General features: G+C 44.6%; 1 protein-coding gene and 1 pseudogene across 2 annotated transcripts in view; one reads left to right on the forward strand and one right to left on the reverse strand.

The window, feature by feature from the left end:
* The window catches only part of CAPN3 (calpain 3), a 46,673-nt gene extending 33,134 nt beyond the window's left edge, over window positions 1–13,539 (reverse strand). Inside the window, exon 1 of the mRNA XM_084903156.1 lies at window positions 12,884–13,539. Within this exon, the coding sequence (XP_084759282.1) occupies window positions 12,884–13,192 (309 nt within the window). The 5' untranslated portion in view covers window positions 13,193–13,539. The remainder of the gene's footprint in view (window positions 1–12,883) is intronic.
* LOC311611959 (inactive protein-arginine deiminase type-6-like) lies at window positions 7,434–10,080 on the forward strand (annotated as a pseudogene). The gene is made up of 2 exons: window positions 7,434–7,497; window positions 8,789–10,080. The product of its transcript is annotated as an inactive protein-arginine deiminase type-6-like (transcript).
* Window positions 13,540–17,461: the final 3,922 nt, after the last annotated feature.

Below are 17,461 nucleotides of genomic sequence, written 5' to 3' on the forward strand. Positions count from 1 at the left end.
CAACATGCCACACAGAGATTCAAGGAGATGGGAATTTTTTTTTTTTTAAAGAAAATGAGGTTAAGATATATGTGAGATAAAGCCAAGTAAGTTTCAAATATATCTAATTGGAGCTCTAAAAGAAAATAATAGAAAACATGGGGAGAATTAATATCCTAAGAGATTTTCTACAATTGAACAATGAGTTTAATCCTCAGAATCAAGAATCCTAATGAATCCTAAGCAGGAAAGATATAAAGCAATATATGTTTAGACATAACAAAGTGATATTGCAGAATACCACAGACAGAGAGATCTTAAAAGCAGTCAGAGAGAAAAGGTATATGGCCTATTACAAGGAAGGAGCTTACAGGAAAGCAGCTACCAGGAATTACAGTGTAAGGTAGGAGACAGTACTGAGAATCAACCTAGAATTGATTACTCAGGAAAACTATTCCAAGAGTGAAAGCAAATTGCATACAAATAAGTACTGAGATGCTTATTAAAGTAGACACTCACTAAAGGAACTTCTAAACAGTGTACTTTAGAAAAAAGTGAGATTATTCTGGAAAGAAAAGGCAAAGACTCAAGATGGAACAGTAAGCAAGAGAAGTGGTAAACATGTGTAAATCCAAGCAAATATTGACTGTTAAACATGTTATTGTCTAATTTTTTAAGTTTGAAAAATGAAGATAGAGCTAAAAATCTGAAAAACAATGGCATATTAGTTACAGGAGGAGTACTTGGGATTAAAGTGCTATATGGTCTTCATTTTATTTATGAGGAAAATAAGACTATTGAACAATTTCAGGCTTTATCAAAATAATAGGTAAGTCAACAATTTAGGGCAACTATAGAAAAAACATAGTCAATAACTTGCAAATTAGTAGGAAGAAAAAAATGAGAGAAAATACTTTTAATCAATTAAAAAAAAACAGGCATAAGGAGGAAAAAAGAAACATTAAAAAAGCAATACAAACAGAAAGGTTATGGTAAATTGTGGAAATAAATTCAAAATAAATGCTCAGAATCAATGCAAACAGACTAAAATCTCCAGTTAAAAGACAAAAGGTTTTCAGACTGGATTTTTCAAAAGAGTTATAAATAGTTTATAATAAATGCACCAAAGACATCAGGACATAGAAATGTTGGAAGTAAAAGAAGAAAAAATTACATATATATATAAAGCAAAAACTTGCCCCCAACGCTTGCCTACCTACATTAATATCTGACAACATTGACTTTAAAGAAAAAAAAAAAAAAAAAAGCACAAAACAGACAAACAAAAAACCCACAAAACTTTCTTAGAGTTAAAAAGGGTCACTACAAATTCCTAGAAAAATAAATATTACTACTGTATCAATAAGAAAAGCAATTTCAAATGATCCCATGGTTTTTGAAGAGGTTGCATCAATAAATAAATATATTCCCTTAAGAAAATACTGGCAAAATGCTACCAAATATTTAAGGAACGTATAGTTTTCATCTTACCACAGTCTATCTATTTCACAGAATAAAAGAACATTCCCCACTCATTTTATGAGGCTAGTGTAATCTTGATAACATAATAGGACAGCACAAGAAAGAGAAATAAAAGGCCAGTCTCATTAACTATATATGCAGAAGCTTAAATAAAAGTTTTTTTGTTTTTTTAAATTTAGTGATGTGTAAAAAAGATATACATTATGCCTTAGTCCATTTTGCCTAGTGGTTGGAGCATTGGCCTACGGACTGAAGGATCTTGGGTTGAATTTCTGGTCAAGAGCATGTGTCTGAGTTGCAGGTTTGATCCCCAGCCCAGTCTCCCCCGCCCAGTCAGGGGGGTGAGAGGCAACCAACTGATGTGTCTCTCTCACTTCAATGTTTCTCTTTCTCCCCTCCCCTCCTCTCTCCCTTCCACTCTGTCTGAAAAATCAATGGAAAAAATATCCTGGGGTAAGGACTAATAATAATACATCCTAAATTTGATTGTTTGGTTTATTCTAAGAATGCAAGGTGGTCAACATTGGAAAACTCTATTAATGTAATTGTTTAAAGGAGGAAAATCACATGACTTTCTCAAGTAATGCCAAAAAAGTATTTGATAAAGTTCAACAACCCTTATTTTATTTCTTTTCCATTTATGATTTTTAAAAATTCCTCAGCAAAGCAGGAATAGAGGGGATCTTCTTAATGATAAGTTGTATCTACAAATAGAGATCTTTACAGTAAATATACTCAACAGTGAAGCATTAAGGATATCCTCTTTAAATTTGGGAGCCAGATGAAGATTCTTGTTAGCCCCTTTGTTATTAAAATTATTCTGGAGGGTTTAACTAGCACAATAACACAAGAATTGGGCTGGTGAATACAGTTGTGCATATGTACTGGGCAGCTCACCTAACTATAGAAACACAGAGGCTATAGCCAATATCTTGGGATATGCTATTGTTATTAGAATTATCAAGAATTTATAAGATATGAGTCAAATGAATATTTATGCTTGAGAAATCTAGTACAATTTTAAGGAAGATACCATTTATAAAAATAACAACAACAAAAGATGCCTAGGAATAAATCTGACAAAGATATTCAAGATCTTTACAGTAAAAATAAAATAACTTGATTGAAAGGTACACTAATGGACATCTATTTAAATGGAGGGCCATGGATAGGAAGATTCAATATTGTCAAGATGTGCATTCCTCTACATTGATTCAATGTAATCTCAGTGAAAATCTCCCTAGTCATTTCTGTGAAACTCAACACTCTGTTTCTAAAATCTAAAAAGGAAGGCAAAGAGTAGGAGACAGCTAAAACAACACTGAAGAAGAAAAACCAAGTTGGGAGGACCTGCTCTGCTGGATATTAAGATTTGTTGGCACGAGCTGTGGCATTGGCACAAAAATAGACAAATAAACGGAAATAGAACACAATAGAGTGTGGAAACAGAACCACACATCGATAAAACTTGATTTATTTAAAAGTGGTTTGCAAAACAGTGGAGGAAGGGTTGTCTTTTAAATAAATTGGGCTGGCACCTTTCAACATCCATATGGAAAACAACAAAATGTGATCCATATTTTTATACTACATGCATAACTCATTTCCAGATGGATTATAGACCCAAATATAAAGGCAGAAAAATAAAGTCTCTAAATGATAATAAAGAAGAACGACTTTGGTTTAGGAAAAACTTTAACAGAACACATAAAGCATTAACCATAAAAAGAAAAAAATAATAAATTAAGAACTAATTTAGAACTTTTAATTAAGATATTTTTAATATTAAAAATACCTTTAAGAGAGTGAAAAGGCAATTCACAAAGTGGGAGAATATATAGTTCACCTGACCATCAAGTGATTTAGTATCAGGATATGTAAAGAATATCTACAATTTAAGTTGAAGAAGACAAACAACTCAGTAGAAAAATGGACAGCTAAGGAACATGGACAGCAAGATAACAAATGTCCAAGAAATACATAAGTGTATAAAACGATGCTCTGACTTATTTATAATCAAGGAAATGCATCTTTCCATACATTTCTTGGCTATTTCTGTGCCAGCCTGTCCCATCGCACTGCTGTTGTTTCAGTGTGTTCACCGTGACGTCTAGAGCTCCGTCCCAGTCGTGACCTCAGGAGGAGCTGCTGTCTTTGGAACGCAATGGAAGGCAGTCCCAAAATTATTTACAGAATTGTCACTATCACCAACACTGAGGCCTGCTCCCCTGCAGCCTCGGACGGCACTGTCAGGATTCTTTGCTGAATAGAAAGCGGGAGGCTGGCTCTCAATCGGGCGCCTCATTTTGCCTTTCAATTACCATCATCACTATTTACTGACTCATTGTACTGAGTATGTCATACACAAACATCTCATTCAATTCTTAAACAATTCTTAGTGATGGAGATTCATTCCAGGTCTGAAGTTTCTACGATGGAGAAACTTTTATTTTCCTTTCACAGACGAGGAAACTGAGGCCCAGGAATGGTCAGTGACTTGCCTGAGGTGACCACACTGATAAGAGATGGATTTGGGATTTGAATCAAGTTTGTCTAACTTTTAAAGCCCGTGCACTTCATCCTTGTTATACTTGTGTCCTTTGCTGCCTATGCTAATCGTGATTGCTGCCTTACCCTGAGTGCCTGCTAGGACTTTAAGGATGCTGGCTCAGAACAGCCACAAGATAAAAGAGCTTATCCCATCACAGAAGAGAAAAGCGACACGTAGAGAGTTACGTGACTTGCTAGTGGCAGAGCCAGGGCTCCGGCCAGGCTTGCTTGGTTCTGAGTCTAGCGGTCTTCACCACCACCCAGTGCCCCCAGTTCTCCCTCTCTGTGGCTCGCCTCGGCATCGGTCTGGCAGAAGATGGCTCTCTCAAACAGATTACAAGCAGACCTCCTGCCAAGCCGGATTCACTGGGAAGACAGATGACATCCCTGAGAGAAGAAGCTACGCCGGGACTGCGTCCGGGGCCCTAAGAACAGAGGGCTCGCGCTCACAGCCGGCGAGCTTCTGTACTCCCATTCCCCTCCTCTCATCTCACACGGGCGTGGAGTAACCTTTACTTTGTGTCCACCTAGGTGTCTTCTTTCAGAATCGAGGAACAGGCCACGCGAACTCTTGGCTGGGAGCTGCGCGGGGCGGAGTGTTAATTACAGAGCCACGGGGCACGGGGACGATGTCGCGTCAGCACGGGTTGCAGGAGGCTCCAACGTCAGATCGCTGATGTAACGGCCGGGCACGGGGCCCTCGGAAGCTGGTGGCCAGCTGTCCTCTACAGTTCACCCCTTTTCTTTACCTCCATCTCAGGCTCAGAGGAGCCAGGCTCCTTAAGGAAATGATTCATTCCAGGTCCGGGCAGGAACTACACACAATGAGCCTGGGCCACCGTGTTGTGGCAGGAACACAAAGAAGCTGTTCAGGATGAAAGGGGTCAGGCCAGTGCTGCAGTCACTTACAGGCTGGGGCGCGCCGTTCCCACGCTTCAAGGACAGGTCAACTTGAACTTCAAAAACAATAGTGACCACAACGGATTAAAATGTGTTGCCATGTTTCAGACTGTTCACACTCTGGAGTATTGTTTCGAGTTGTGACATTTAAGAATACAGAGCACATAGGAAATATAGGCAATTCCCTTTGCTCATAGTAGTTACGTGCTATAAAGGTGCTGTGAGCGCCGACCTAGTGAATACTGAGCCGCTGCTCCTGGAGGAAACACAAGACAAGGTTCCCGGGAGTCTCTCTGATCACACATTTTCATCAACCGATAAATACACAACCTTGTTTTATGTGTGTTTTTGTTCAAAGACTCCTGCTCTGCTATATATTATTGATTCATTAACATTGATCTCACAGCCAACAGCACCATAATGAATGCCCGAATGAAGCTTATCTAACACTCCTATGTTCTCCCTCAGGCACATCATATCCATCTTGAACTTAGGAACGCTAGACAGCCCTTCAGGCCTAGGCTTGGGGGACATTTTAAACAGAGAAATCGCCAACAAGAAGCACATACATATGAAAAAAAATGTGACACCAACTAGACTGTGAGAAGGACTTGAAATAAGAAGGTGGAGTGTAGCTTTGTTTGACTTCAGTTGGGAACCCGCTCATAGGGTGATTCAAATTTTCAGTGCCCTACACCTGCCCACTAATGACCATGGATACTGACTGTGGGGCTGCAAGGACATTTTAGTGAGTAGTCAATTCACAAGTATCCATGAATAATGAGGATGGACTAAACATGGATCATAGCACTGACCTACCTAGCTCTGGAAAAAAATCGTCATCCTAGGGAGTAAAGTCTGTGAGTGTTTGAGCTGAAAAGCAAGTAAAGGAGGGATGATGTTATTCACGAGTTTGGAGAATTATCATATAGAGGAAATCAGCCGACTCTGTTTCGCTGTCTTCTGAGCTAGAGATAATGTGATAAAATGGTGGCTGCAAGAGTTCTGGCTAGAAACAAGGATGACTTTTCAGACTGGGACAGAAACTAATCGCTATTGAAGGAGATGGGGCATCCGTTTATCTGAAATAGCGGAAAGAAGCAGTTTCCAAACATTTTCAATCTTATGATGTATAAGGAGTTTTTAATAGCAGTTTTAAACCTATATTCCGGGTGTTCTGGGAGAATGTAATAAACTTCTGATAGCTCTGATGGTGAGTATTTAAAGTTGAAGGTTGGATGAAAATGGTAAAGCAAGCGTCAGCTTCTCCTCAGCAGGATGCTTCCCAGGTGTCAGCCGGGGCCTCCCAGTTCCTTAGAGATCTCGCACCCCCACTTCCTGGCCTCTGAGAGGGCAGAGCCTCCTCACCCCACCAGGTTTCCGTGGGTTCCTGGCACTTTGCTTCTTTATGCTTCCCTCTTTTTCTCCACCCCTGTGCTTTCCACACTGACTCCCGGGTGTATTGGCTCAGTCCTGCCTGTAAAATTCAAGGTACTTACTCCAAAGTTACTTGCCTCAGGCATCTCACAAGTTCATCACCAGTAAAGACTTTTGAGGGTCAGGTCAAGGGAGGGATGACACTGGGGCATGTGGCCTCTTGCCCTATCCCTCTTGGGTTTCTAGTTCTCCTCCTTTTATAAGTAAATGGCAATTACAATTTTTGTCTCCATTGAAAACAGTCATGTCCACCCCAGAGAGAAATTACTCCTTCTGTAATCTCAAGTATCTTCCTAACTTTTCCTTATGAGATTCCCTCTTGAAGAGAGAAATGGAAGCACCTGCCATGCTAAGGGTTTACATTTGTTAAGCCAGTGGTTGGCAGACTGCGGCTCTGTTGATTAATGAGTTTGCCGACCACTGTGTTAAGTACCTTTGGCTAAAGAGGTGCAAGAAATCAAAGATAATTTTGCAGTAACAAGACCTCATCTGAAGAATGTAATGGTTCCCCTCCCGGCTACCCCCATGTAACAGTCTTGGGACCAGGGAGGCGTTGGTTCTGCCTGCATGATGAGGACTCAGAAAGGGGCAGGAGACCAAGTCAGACAGACAGCAGCGAAACCCAGCAGGTCTGGTTGAGTCCATGATAGGCAGTGTGTGAGAAAGAATTGGTTTTGTAAGAGGAGTAGAAAGGGGATAGCAGAACTGTGTTAAATAAAAAAGGAGTATTACTTGTTTTCTTTTTCTTTCTTAAGGTGTTTTTTTTTTTTAAATTATTATTATTGATTTCAGAGAGAAAGGGTGAAGGAGCGAGAGATAGAAACATCAATGATGAGAGAGAATCATTGATTGGCTGCCTCCTGTACACCCCACACTGGGGATTGAGCCCCCAACCTGGGCCTGTACCCTGACCAGGAATCAAACCATGACCTCCTGGTTCATAGATTGATGCTCAACTACTGAATCAAACTGGCCAGGCTTATTTTTCCATTCTAAAGCACCCCCCTCACATTTTAGTATCTCTGAAATTGTGATGCGTCTTACATGAAAATCTTCCTTCAATTGCATTCAACTGGGTGGCGGTCATGACTTTCTTAGGACACCTGATAAGATCAGGAAAGTACCAGTACCAAAATCTTCTAGACTTTGGTGAGATATGATTCATGTTGAATTGCAGCTTGGGAAATTTACATAAACTCTATCCTTAAAAAGAGTCGAATGCAAGAGATTTCCAGGCATGAGAACTATAGGGAATAAAGTCACCTGCGTGGAATATAGAGACTGCTGTCTGTCTGGGAGAAGGTTTCCTGAGGTCCAGCTGTTGGCAGAGGGGACTAGTTGGCCCAAGTTGTGGGAAAGAAGAGGGTCAAGAGCCAGGTTAGACCAAAGCACAGTGGCATGTGGGGCTGTGATCAGTAACAGCAAAGCGGGAGGGCACACACCAGAGAAATGTGGGTGAAGATGAGACCCAGTTCTGACCCTGATGGAGGGATGTGAACCGATTTGAGGGGAAGAGGTAGGTTAGGCAGCCTGTGACCTGGAGGTCCAGTAACTGGCAACAAAGTAGAAAGCCCTGGATCTGAAGATAAGGGAAGGTGGTCAATTCTCCCAGCCTCCAACAGCCAATGGAAACAAAAAACTGAGCAAAAAGTTGCAAAGAGAAAATGCAGAGTCCCAGATTTCAGCCCCAGGAGCTTGGAGGGCAGAGGAGGGAGAGCAGGTTTCCTGGGAGAAGAGCTGGGGGAGAAGTGGAGGTGTTTGGTACTTGCATTTTCATAATAAAACACAAATTTTGTGTTTAATGTGAATGACTGGAATTGTCCTAAAGTAAAAGCAGTCACGTGCCCATGAGGGGCTTGTTCACATACATACCCCCATGTTTGGTTGGATTGATTCATTTAGATCAAGCATGAAGTGATCAAATACATTGCTGTGGTTAACTATTTTTAAAAAACCCTCACCTGAAGATATTATTTTCATTTTTGTTTAGAGAGAGTGGAAGATAGGGAGGGAGGGAGAGAGGGAGACAGAGAGAGAAACATTGATGTGAGAGAGAGACATTGGCTGGTTGCTTCCCATATGACCCCTGACCAGGGACAAGGATGTAACCTGCAATCCAGATAGGTGCCTTTGACTGGGAATTGAACCTGAGACCCTTCAGTGTGCAAGCTGATGCTGTAATTGTTGACCTACACCAGCCCAGGCTATTGATTGGTCCTGGACACAAATTAAGCTGGAAAGATGTGTCACCTCTTTTGGAGACTTTACAACAGATGTAGGTGGTGATAAGACTGCACAACAGAAGAGAAACCAAGATGGCGGCATAGGTAAACACCTAAACTGTTGCCTCGCACAACAATTTCAAAACTACAACTAAAAGACAAAATGAACATCATCCAGAACCACAGGAAAGCTGGCTGAGTGGAAATTCTATAACTAGAAGGAAAGAGGAAAGCACACGGAGAATCAGAGGAGCTCCCTAAAGGAGCCACGGAGTTCCCATCTGCCAACTTCTCTGGCCTGATTTCCTACTCGGTCTCCCTGGTGGAAGTGTCTGAAAACACGTTGATTCCAGAGACCCTGGTGAACAAGGACACGGTTGTGTTCAGGGTGGCTCCTTGCATCTTCACCCCAAGCACCCAGATGCTTCTAGAGATCTACCTGTGCAGAGAGCTGCAAGGGCATGGTTTTGTGAAAACAGTGACCGAGCTCAGCAAGAAGAGTAACATCCAGGTGGTATCTGTCTACAAGGACCCCAAACACCTGGGCAGGTGACTCCAGGACGAGATGGTCTTCTGCTACACTGAAGCTCTCCACAAGACGATCTCCTTGGTCTTCGACACCCCCGGGGTCTCTAACCTCGAAGACTTCCCCATGAAATACTCACTGAGCCCAGGGATTGGCTACGTGACCCAACTCACTGAGGACAATAAGGTGATCACTATGGATTCCATTGGGAACCTGATGGTGTCTCCACCCGTCAAGGTCGAAGGGAGAGAGTATCCTCTAGGTAGCATCCTCATTGGCCGCAGCTTTTACCCAAGCAAGGAGGGCCGGGACATGAGAAAGAATTTCCTCTCCGCCCAGCAAGTCTAGACCCTGGTAGGGCTCTACCCAGACTGGCTGATGATGGGCCACGCGGTCAAGTTCATGTGCTTCATCCCCACACAGGTTAAGGCTGAGAGTGACAAGGGCTTCCGGCTCCTGCTACCAACTCTTCCAGGAGAAACAGAAGGAGGGCTACGGAGACACCGCCCTGTGTGAGGAAGTGCGGGAGGACCAGCTCCTTTCCAAAGGGAGGGAGGTCACGACCATCAATCAGCTTCTGGATAATGACATTATGAGGAAGCAGAATGACCACGTGGAGAAGTGCGTTAACGGGAACCGAGACATCCTGAAGCAGGAGCTGGGCCTGCGGGAGAGGGACGTTGTCCACACTCCACAGCTCTGCCGCTTGGAGCAGCTGAGCACCATGCCCTCCACGGAGCAGCCCGAGAAACTCTACGCCAGGCTCTGCTTCCCCAGCCCGCTGCAGCTGATTGTGCCGGGCAAGAGCCTGGGCATCCCCAAGCCTTTTGGGCCCCAGATCAAGGGCACCTGCTGCCTGGAAGAGAGGATCTGCCAGCTGCGGGAGCCCTGGGCTTCAAATGCACCTTCGTCAACGACTGTGACTACATGGCTCAGACCGGAGACTCCGCCGCCTGCCCTTTGCCTGTAAATGGTGGGAGATAGTGCCTTAGACCCAGCCTAGTGCTGCCAGCCCTGGCTGCCCCTTTATGCTGGGGGTGGGGGGGAGGGCTGGAGAGTTGAGAAGCCCCCCTCTTATCCTGTTCCCCCACCCCTCAGAATCCAGTGGGGCGGCAAAGGCTGCCACAGCTGCCACCCTTTGGGTAGAGATGGAAACTGTCTTCAGCCGAGTAGTTATTAGCTCCCCATTAAAGCGCTAGTTGTTCTGAGTGAAAAAAAAAAAAAAAAAATGTGGCTTGTTTGCTTTCCGCTCCTAGAAATAGACCACATTAGAAAAGGGGAGAGAAGTCAGATTGTTTGGCCTGCCGTCTCTCGCAGAGGAGGAGAGGCAGTGAGGTAGCTGTGGTCAGCAGGTGAGAGGAGATTAAAGGTGACCCGAGTCTGTCTGTCTTCTGGGAGGGAAGGATTGAAAGAGCAGCATGTTATCCTCACTAGAATTATTGTTGGCTGTGAATAACTCTCCCTTCTTCCTCATCTGATTGGACTAAGTAATACTTTATTGTGAAGAAAAAAATCATGTTGGTTTCAATGATTCTGTGCATTAGATTGTAAAAGCAGGAAGGGCCTCTCATAGGACACTGTCTTCTTTCCAGAATGCTCGAGGCTGGCAAACGTCCCTACACCTGTGGCGCACATGGAAAACGTGTCCCCAAGAGTGCTCTCCGTTTCAGAAAGTTCTGAAGTCATTCCGTTTTCCATTTTCAGTCAACGTGTGTGACTATAGATAAGTCATTTGCTCTTTCTGGATCTTAATCACTTCACCTATCAGTCTGTGAGGGGGTTAGACCACATCTCTAGGATTCATTCATTCTATATGCTAATTTATGCTAATAAACCCGACAGGCAGTGTTTTCCCCATCTTAACCTCAGAGGAAAGGCACATTTTAACCAAGAATGGGATTTGCCACCTGGACCTTTAGCAACAGTGGAGAATTGAGGACTTTGGTGGTGGTGGGAGCACAGTGTGGGACAGACAGGTGTGTCAGTGCTCCTCATGTCACACTGATACTGACAGTATAGCTTTTAGGACTGATCTAGAGCTTAGAGTATAACAGAACCTTAAAACATTTTTATTAATATGTCAGTCTAGCTTTTAAGGCTAAAAATTCATCCACGATGTTACTAAAAACAGTGTGTTTTTTGGCTTTGTCTCTGCAGTAGTGTTGGAAAAGGCTTTTAGGAACTCCCAGCCTTGGCAGGCAGGGCTGTCTTAACTCTCGGGGTCAGATGTGGGTTTTATTCACCAGCAGCTGAGGACAGACTGAAGGCCTGGCCCGTGGCAGGGTAGGAGGGCTCAGAGATGAACAGGGAATGGCCCTGCTCTCAGAAGATGGGCAACAGACACGAGCAAGCTTGAAGGAAAGGACACCTGAACAGAGTTTTGGAGAGACGGTGAGGAGAAGCAAGTGAGGTGAGAACGAGGGCATTCCAGACGGACGGACAGACAGCACGAACAAAGGCCTCCGGGTCTGAGAGGAGCTGGAACCACAGAGCGGCTGAATGTGTCAGGGTCCAAGGGGAGAGGTAGAGATGAGATGCACAGGTAGGCAGGACCAGCTCTCGAAGGGCCTATATCTCCACTCAGGGCTTTGGATTTATCCTGAAGGCATGGCAGCTAGTGTGTGTGTGTGTGTGTGTGTGTGTGTGTGTGACATATCTAGTGCCCTAGCGGCAGGGCAGCAACTGGGTTAAAGAATAAAGATATTTCAAGTCCTCACTTCTAAACTGCGGGCTGTGGGGCTAGTTCTGGGCCTCACCACAGAGTCCTCAGCAGAGGAGAGGAGCCTGTGGAATACACAAGGTGAGAACAGCGTTGTTGGCTATCTCGTCCCAGGTTAGAAAGAAAAACATGGCTAATGAATTGCACTGGGCCTCAGCTTAGGTTGATGAAACTATTCAATAGCTTTGGGCCTCAGAGTAAGTGATTTCTCCCTGAACAGGGGGAGCTCCCTTTGCCTTATGGTCCCTGAACATTATCTTCCGACAGGCACTCTTTTCCCCCTTCCCCGCAGGACTCCAGGCTCCAGGAAAGCAGGGATTTTTGTCTTCCTTCCTCACTGCTGTCTCCCCAGTCGCTTGCCTGGTTTGGGCTCTAGTCTAGAAGATACTCAGTATTTCTTGAATTAAGAACAAGAGTCATACTGGAGGGGTGATCAGAGGAGGGAGCCAGGAGAATATGGTAGCTCACTGCAAATGAAGCCCCGAGGCTGGAAGAGTCAGCTAGAAGAGAAAGGGTTTAAATCTGAGCTGTCATGTGCTCACTGGGTATTCCTCACTCTGGCGTGCCATTATGCCCTCATTTGTGAGGTGAGGAATATGCACAAAACAGTTGCTAGGGGTTCTCCTTCTAACCCTAACATTTTGTGCATGAAAAGGTAATCTTTGCCTGCCCCTCTCCCTCGCTGGGGCTTCCATGCTTCAGAAAGACATGGCTGCCGGCAAACCAAAGAGGAACATCATGACTGCCGCTCAAGGAATGGAAGGAATCTTATAAAATGCAAGATATTTAAACAGGCCAGATCTGGATGGTTTGGATTTATTTTTATAGGATAAATGAAACTGAGTTCTAATGACTTTTATAAAAAGAAAAACGTTTTTCAGAGAGAGAGAGAGAGAGAGAGAGAGAGAGAGAGAGAGAGAAGCAGCCCCGCCTCAGGAGGACCGGGCCTGGTGGAGCTGTAGCCAGGCCCCTTCCCGCAGCCCATGGGCACCATGGAGCTGTGGGAGGTGCTCGGTGGGAGGACTTCTCTGAGGCAAAAGCCCAACCAGCAACCAGTAAGCTACTCACCGGAGGTCTCTTCCACACGAACTGGATGGGAAACTTCTGGCTATAGAAGAGGGAGGTCTCATCCGGCGGGAACTCAGGATCCACATAAAGAACCTTCTTCTCTAGACACTTCTTATGAAGCTGCTCGTATGTCTTCTCTTTCACTCCGATGATAGGGAAATTTCGGCTGATGATGGCTGAATAGATGCCACTTGGGTTAGCGCCCCCGGCCTCCGTGGTCTTGCCCTGGGCCGGGAGGGGAACCGGCCCTGGGGACTTGGGCCCAGCCCCTGTCTGCGGGGCCACAGACGGGCTGATGACTGTTGGCATGGCAGGCAAATGTGGAAGGGACACGTTTAAAGAAAACAAGATACAGCTACCTTCAAGGAAAGGAAGCAACGGCAAAGGGGAAGTTGGAGTGCTTCCGTCATCTGAGAGGAAAATGTCCTCATCCACTTCAAAGTTTCAAGCCCATCAGAAGGTCGTCCAGCTTGTGTTCATCTTAAAAACTGAGTTGTGATCTGGAAGCCGTAAGTCCTCCCGAGGAAGGAGCAGTAAAGGATTTATGCCCCGATTTTAACCTGGGGGGCTCCTACCAGCAGCATGTATGCCAGAGGGAGAGAAAGAAAGTGAGGCGAGTGTTCCAGTGGCCTGGAGAAGCTTGAACCAGGAACACTAAAAATAGACATGAAAAAAGATCCTGAGTGTGACAGCAAGAGCGTGCAGCTCTACTGCGTGGCGGAGATTCAGGGACCCGGCGAGGACTGTTACGTGTGATCATTAAATGCTGGTGCTGTCAGGGGATGAAAGGGAAACATTTGAGTAAGTTGAACACTGAAACTTAGGGAAGAACTTCTGATGTATTATTGAGTTGGCCATTATACAGACCATCAAACTATTGGTTACCAAATTATTGGAATACTTTATTGAAAAAAAGCTAATAAGAGTGAGATGCTCAATTCTAGTAGAATATGCACTTTTAAGGGCATGAATTTTACTTTTTAAAACTCTAGGATATCGGAACACTTCAGTTGGATTTGGCATATCTTCTGGAATGTTCTGGTATCAGCACTGAGTGGAGCTATCTGGGTGGAGGACTCAGTAGAGTCCTCTCAGTTGTCTCTTCTTGCCCACTCGACCTAGCCACCCCTTGTCTATCCCTACCCCCAAACTAAACACTGGGACCACGCCTGTTTCAAAAAGTGCATCTGAATAGAGGTTATCCAGGCATACCATGCCAGTCATCTGAGCCAGAGTAGGATACTGACCCAGGTTGGTGGTCAGGTCCCGGCGTGTCATACGGAAAGAGTTAGCTTCAGGGCTCTTAGATGAGAACGCAGAGGCTCTGGGGAAGGGAAGTGCCTCCTGGCCTCTGCCTTGTCTTTGACCCACAGTCACTGCTGCTCAGACTGTAAAGAGACGGCCTCGTTCCGAGTGTGGCTCAGTGGATGCTCGTCCCAGACTGCAGCCCAGCCTGTTCCCGAGGTGAGGCTGTGAGAGAAGGTGGGGAGGGACAGCTGCAACAGGAGTACAACGAGGCTCTTGGTCGCTGGGGTTGCAGCTCTGAGGATCCCTGTGTGTATCCTCGTGGCCCATGAAGCCTTTGCTCTCCTGGAGAGGCAGGCAGAGGAGGGCAGCCTCTGGGTGCTGACTGCTGAGGTGCAAAGCCTGGGCTGCTGCTCACTGGGGGCCTGGGTACCGTTAGGTGATTTATTTCTTCCTTGTTTCCTATGCCTCATTTTCTCACCTATAAAATGGGTATAATAATAGTCATTCTGCTGTGCAGTTGTAAAAATTAAGTTAATTTATGTAAAACATGTAAAATAGTGTCAGGATTGACTGAAGCATTCAATAAATGTTGTTAGAGAGTACCTGAATTTAACAGTACTTTGAGGTTGGATGAGGTTGAGTGACAGCCACTCATTGGTGCAAATCAGCACTCACTCATGAGCAGGAGCATCTCCCCCGGGCACGGCACCGGGAGGGGTGCAGTCTGTCAGGATCCTGTGGTCACAGGTCTCCAGTCAGAGGCATGTCTCTCTGCCTGCATAAAGGAGCCTCTGAAAAGAATGTCTTCCACCCTCAAACTCACCTATGGCATGGAAAGCAAAGAGGGGCGCGTAGTTTTCTTCTCCATCATCATACGTTTGAGTCTCAGTGCTCTGCCTGTCCCACCTTAAAAGTCACAGCAGCGACCCACATTTTATTGTTTCTGTTTATTGAGCTTCCTGTCTGCCCACAAGACTGTAAACTGTGTGAAGGTGGGAACGGATCCCTATTCCACCCTCAGAGTTAAGTATATGTAGAAGGCTCTTAATCAATACGTGTTGGGTATCTGCTGAATGAAATTTCTCTATGCGAGGAGAGATTTCTTACATTTCTTATTGCTTCGCCAACACAATGCAAGTTTCTTGGCTGATAAGCCCCTGGGAAAGGAGCTGCCCCTGGGGGAGGAGCTGCCTCTGGGGGAGGAGCTGCCCCTGGGTGAGGAGCTGCCCCTGGGGGAGGAGCTGCCTCTGGACCACACATGCTTTGATCTTTCTTTTCTCAGCTGTCTAAGCCAGCTCCATCTGTTAGCAACTGAGCTAAGTGTGCGACAGAAATGAATCTCTTATCATAGCAGGATGGGAATATCAAACACACAGAGTGCAAAGAACTATTCATTTTGCTCTACCAATTGCTGTGGATAAAACACCCTCTCAGATTAGCAGGTCCAAAATCAAGTTTTATCCAGCCACCTGGCTGTGGAAATGCACACTATCAGGGAGAAATCCAATCTGAGCCCATGAACAAAGGGCAGATAAGCACATAAACAGCTGCTCATTTCAATTCCCAGAAGCCTCTTCGAGGATAAAGAACTAGTTTTATAACATATTTTAGCCAGGGTCATGCAATATTTGTGGCTGGAATGATTTCTATCAAAACAATAAGGCCAATGAATGGCTCCATATTACTATCTTTTCCACCAATAAATATTTCTTTGATTCAACAACTGTTGGAAGCAATGTATCTAGTTATAATACATAGGAGAAGCTAGCCACAATCACATAGTATAAAAAAAAAATTTAGGAGGTGTGAGTGGCCAGGGAGAGGTCAATGGGGGGAAAAGGAGACATATGTAATATAATAAAGAAAAATATTTTTAAATTTTAGAGTAATTTTAGACTTACAAAAGTGTTACAAAGGTAGAATAGAGTTCCTATATGTCATTCACCCAACTTCCCCAGTTTACACCTTATATAACCATGGCACAATGATCAAAATTAAGAAATTAGAGTTGGTATAATTCTATTAATTAAACTACAAGACTATTTTGGTTTCTTTGTACTTCCAAGAAGGTTTATTATTTCCTTCAGTTGCAGGATCCAAATTAGGATCCTGAATTGCATTAATCATGTCTCCTCAGTGTCCTTCAGTCTCTAACAATTCCGCAGTCTTTCCCTCTCATGACCTTCGCACTTAAAAAAAATATATATTTTAATGATTTTACACAGAGAGGAATTGAGAGGGATAGAGAGTTAGAAACGTCGATGAGAAAGAAACATCGACCAGCTGCTTCCTGCACACCCCCCACTGGGGATGTGCCCGCAACCAAGGTACATGCCCTTGACCGGAATCGAACCCGAGTCTGCAGGCCGACGCTCTATCCACTGAGCCAAAGCGGTTTCGGCACCTTCGCACTTTTGAAGAGTACTTGTCAGCTATGTCCCCTAACTTGAATTGTCTGATGTTTTTCACATGATTAGACTAAGTTATGGATTTGGGGGGGAAATATCACAGAGGTAATATGCCCTTCTCATCAAATCATATCTGGAGGTACATGATATTGATGTGTTTTATTACAGGTGACATCAACCTTGATTACTTGGCTAAGGTGATGTCTATCAAGTTTCTCTAAAGTAAAGTTACCATTTTTTTTTTCTTTCCATTTACGACTGAGGAAACTTGAGATACCTGCTGCTATTTTACAGTTAAGTCATGGCAAACTCATGGTAAACAGTCAGGGCTTCCGTTCCCCCGCTCCGATTGGAGAGAAATCTAATACCATCAGCCCTGCTTAAGAGGACTGTCAGGACGCAGCTGCCTCGTTCTGGCAGGCCTTGCTGTGGCACCGCAGGCTTTAGCAAGGCTGGTCACAGGACAGGCAGATCTGGTATCAGAGGCCAGCGTCTCCTTTATTTCTCCTAGAATGCTCGTATATGGCCTCACTGACTGTGGCTAATGTGCTTCCAGAGGAGCTGCTGTTGGCTTTCTATTTCCTGGGCAGAGAAATTTAGTCTAGAGCCAACTGGTGGTCCCCAGACCACAGGTGGTCCATGAAGTCTGAAAGGTTGGCGACCGCTGGTCTAGAGTGCCCCCATTGGACTTATGCAGGACATTCCAAGGGTTGGTAGATGGAAATCCTATTTTTAAAAAAAATATATTTTATTGATTTTTTTTTTTTTTAACAGAGAGGAAGGGAGAGTTAGAAACATCGATGAGAGAGAATCATTGATTAGCTGCCTCTTGCACACCCGCTACTGGGGATGTGCCCGCAACCAAGGTACATGCCCTTGACCGGAATCGAACCTGGGACCCTTGAGTCCGCAGGCCGACGCT

The sequence above is a fragment of the Pipistrellus hanaki genome (assembly GCF_964339955.1).
Source record: "Pipistrellus hanaki genome assembly, chromosome: 1".
NCBI lineage: Eukaryota > Metazoa > Chordata > Mammalia > Chiroptera > Vespertilionidae > Pipistrellus > Pipistrellus hanaki.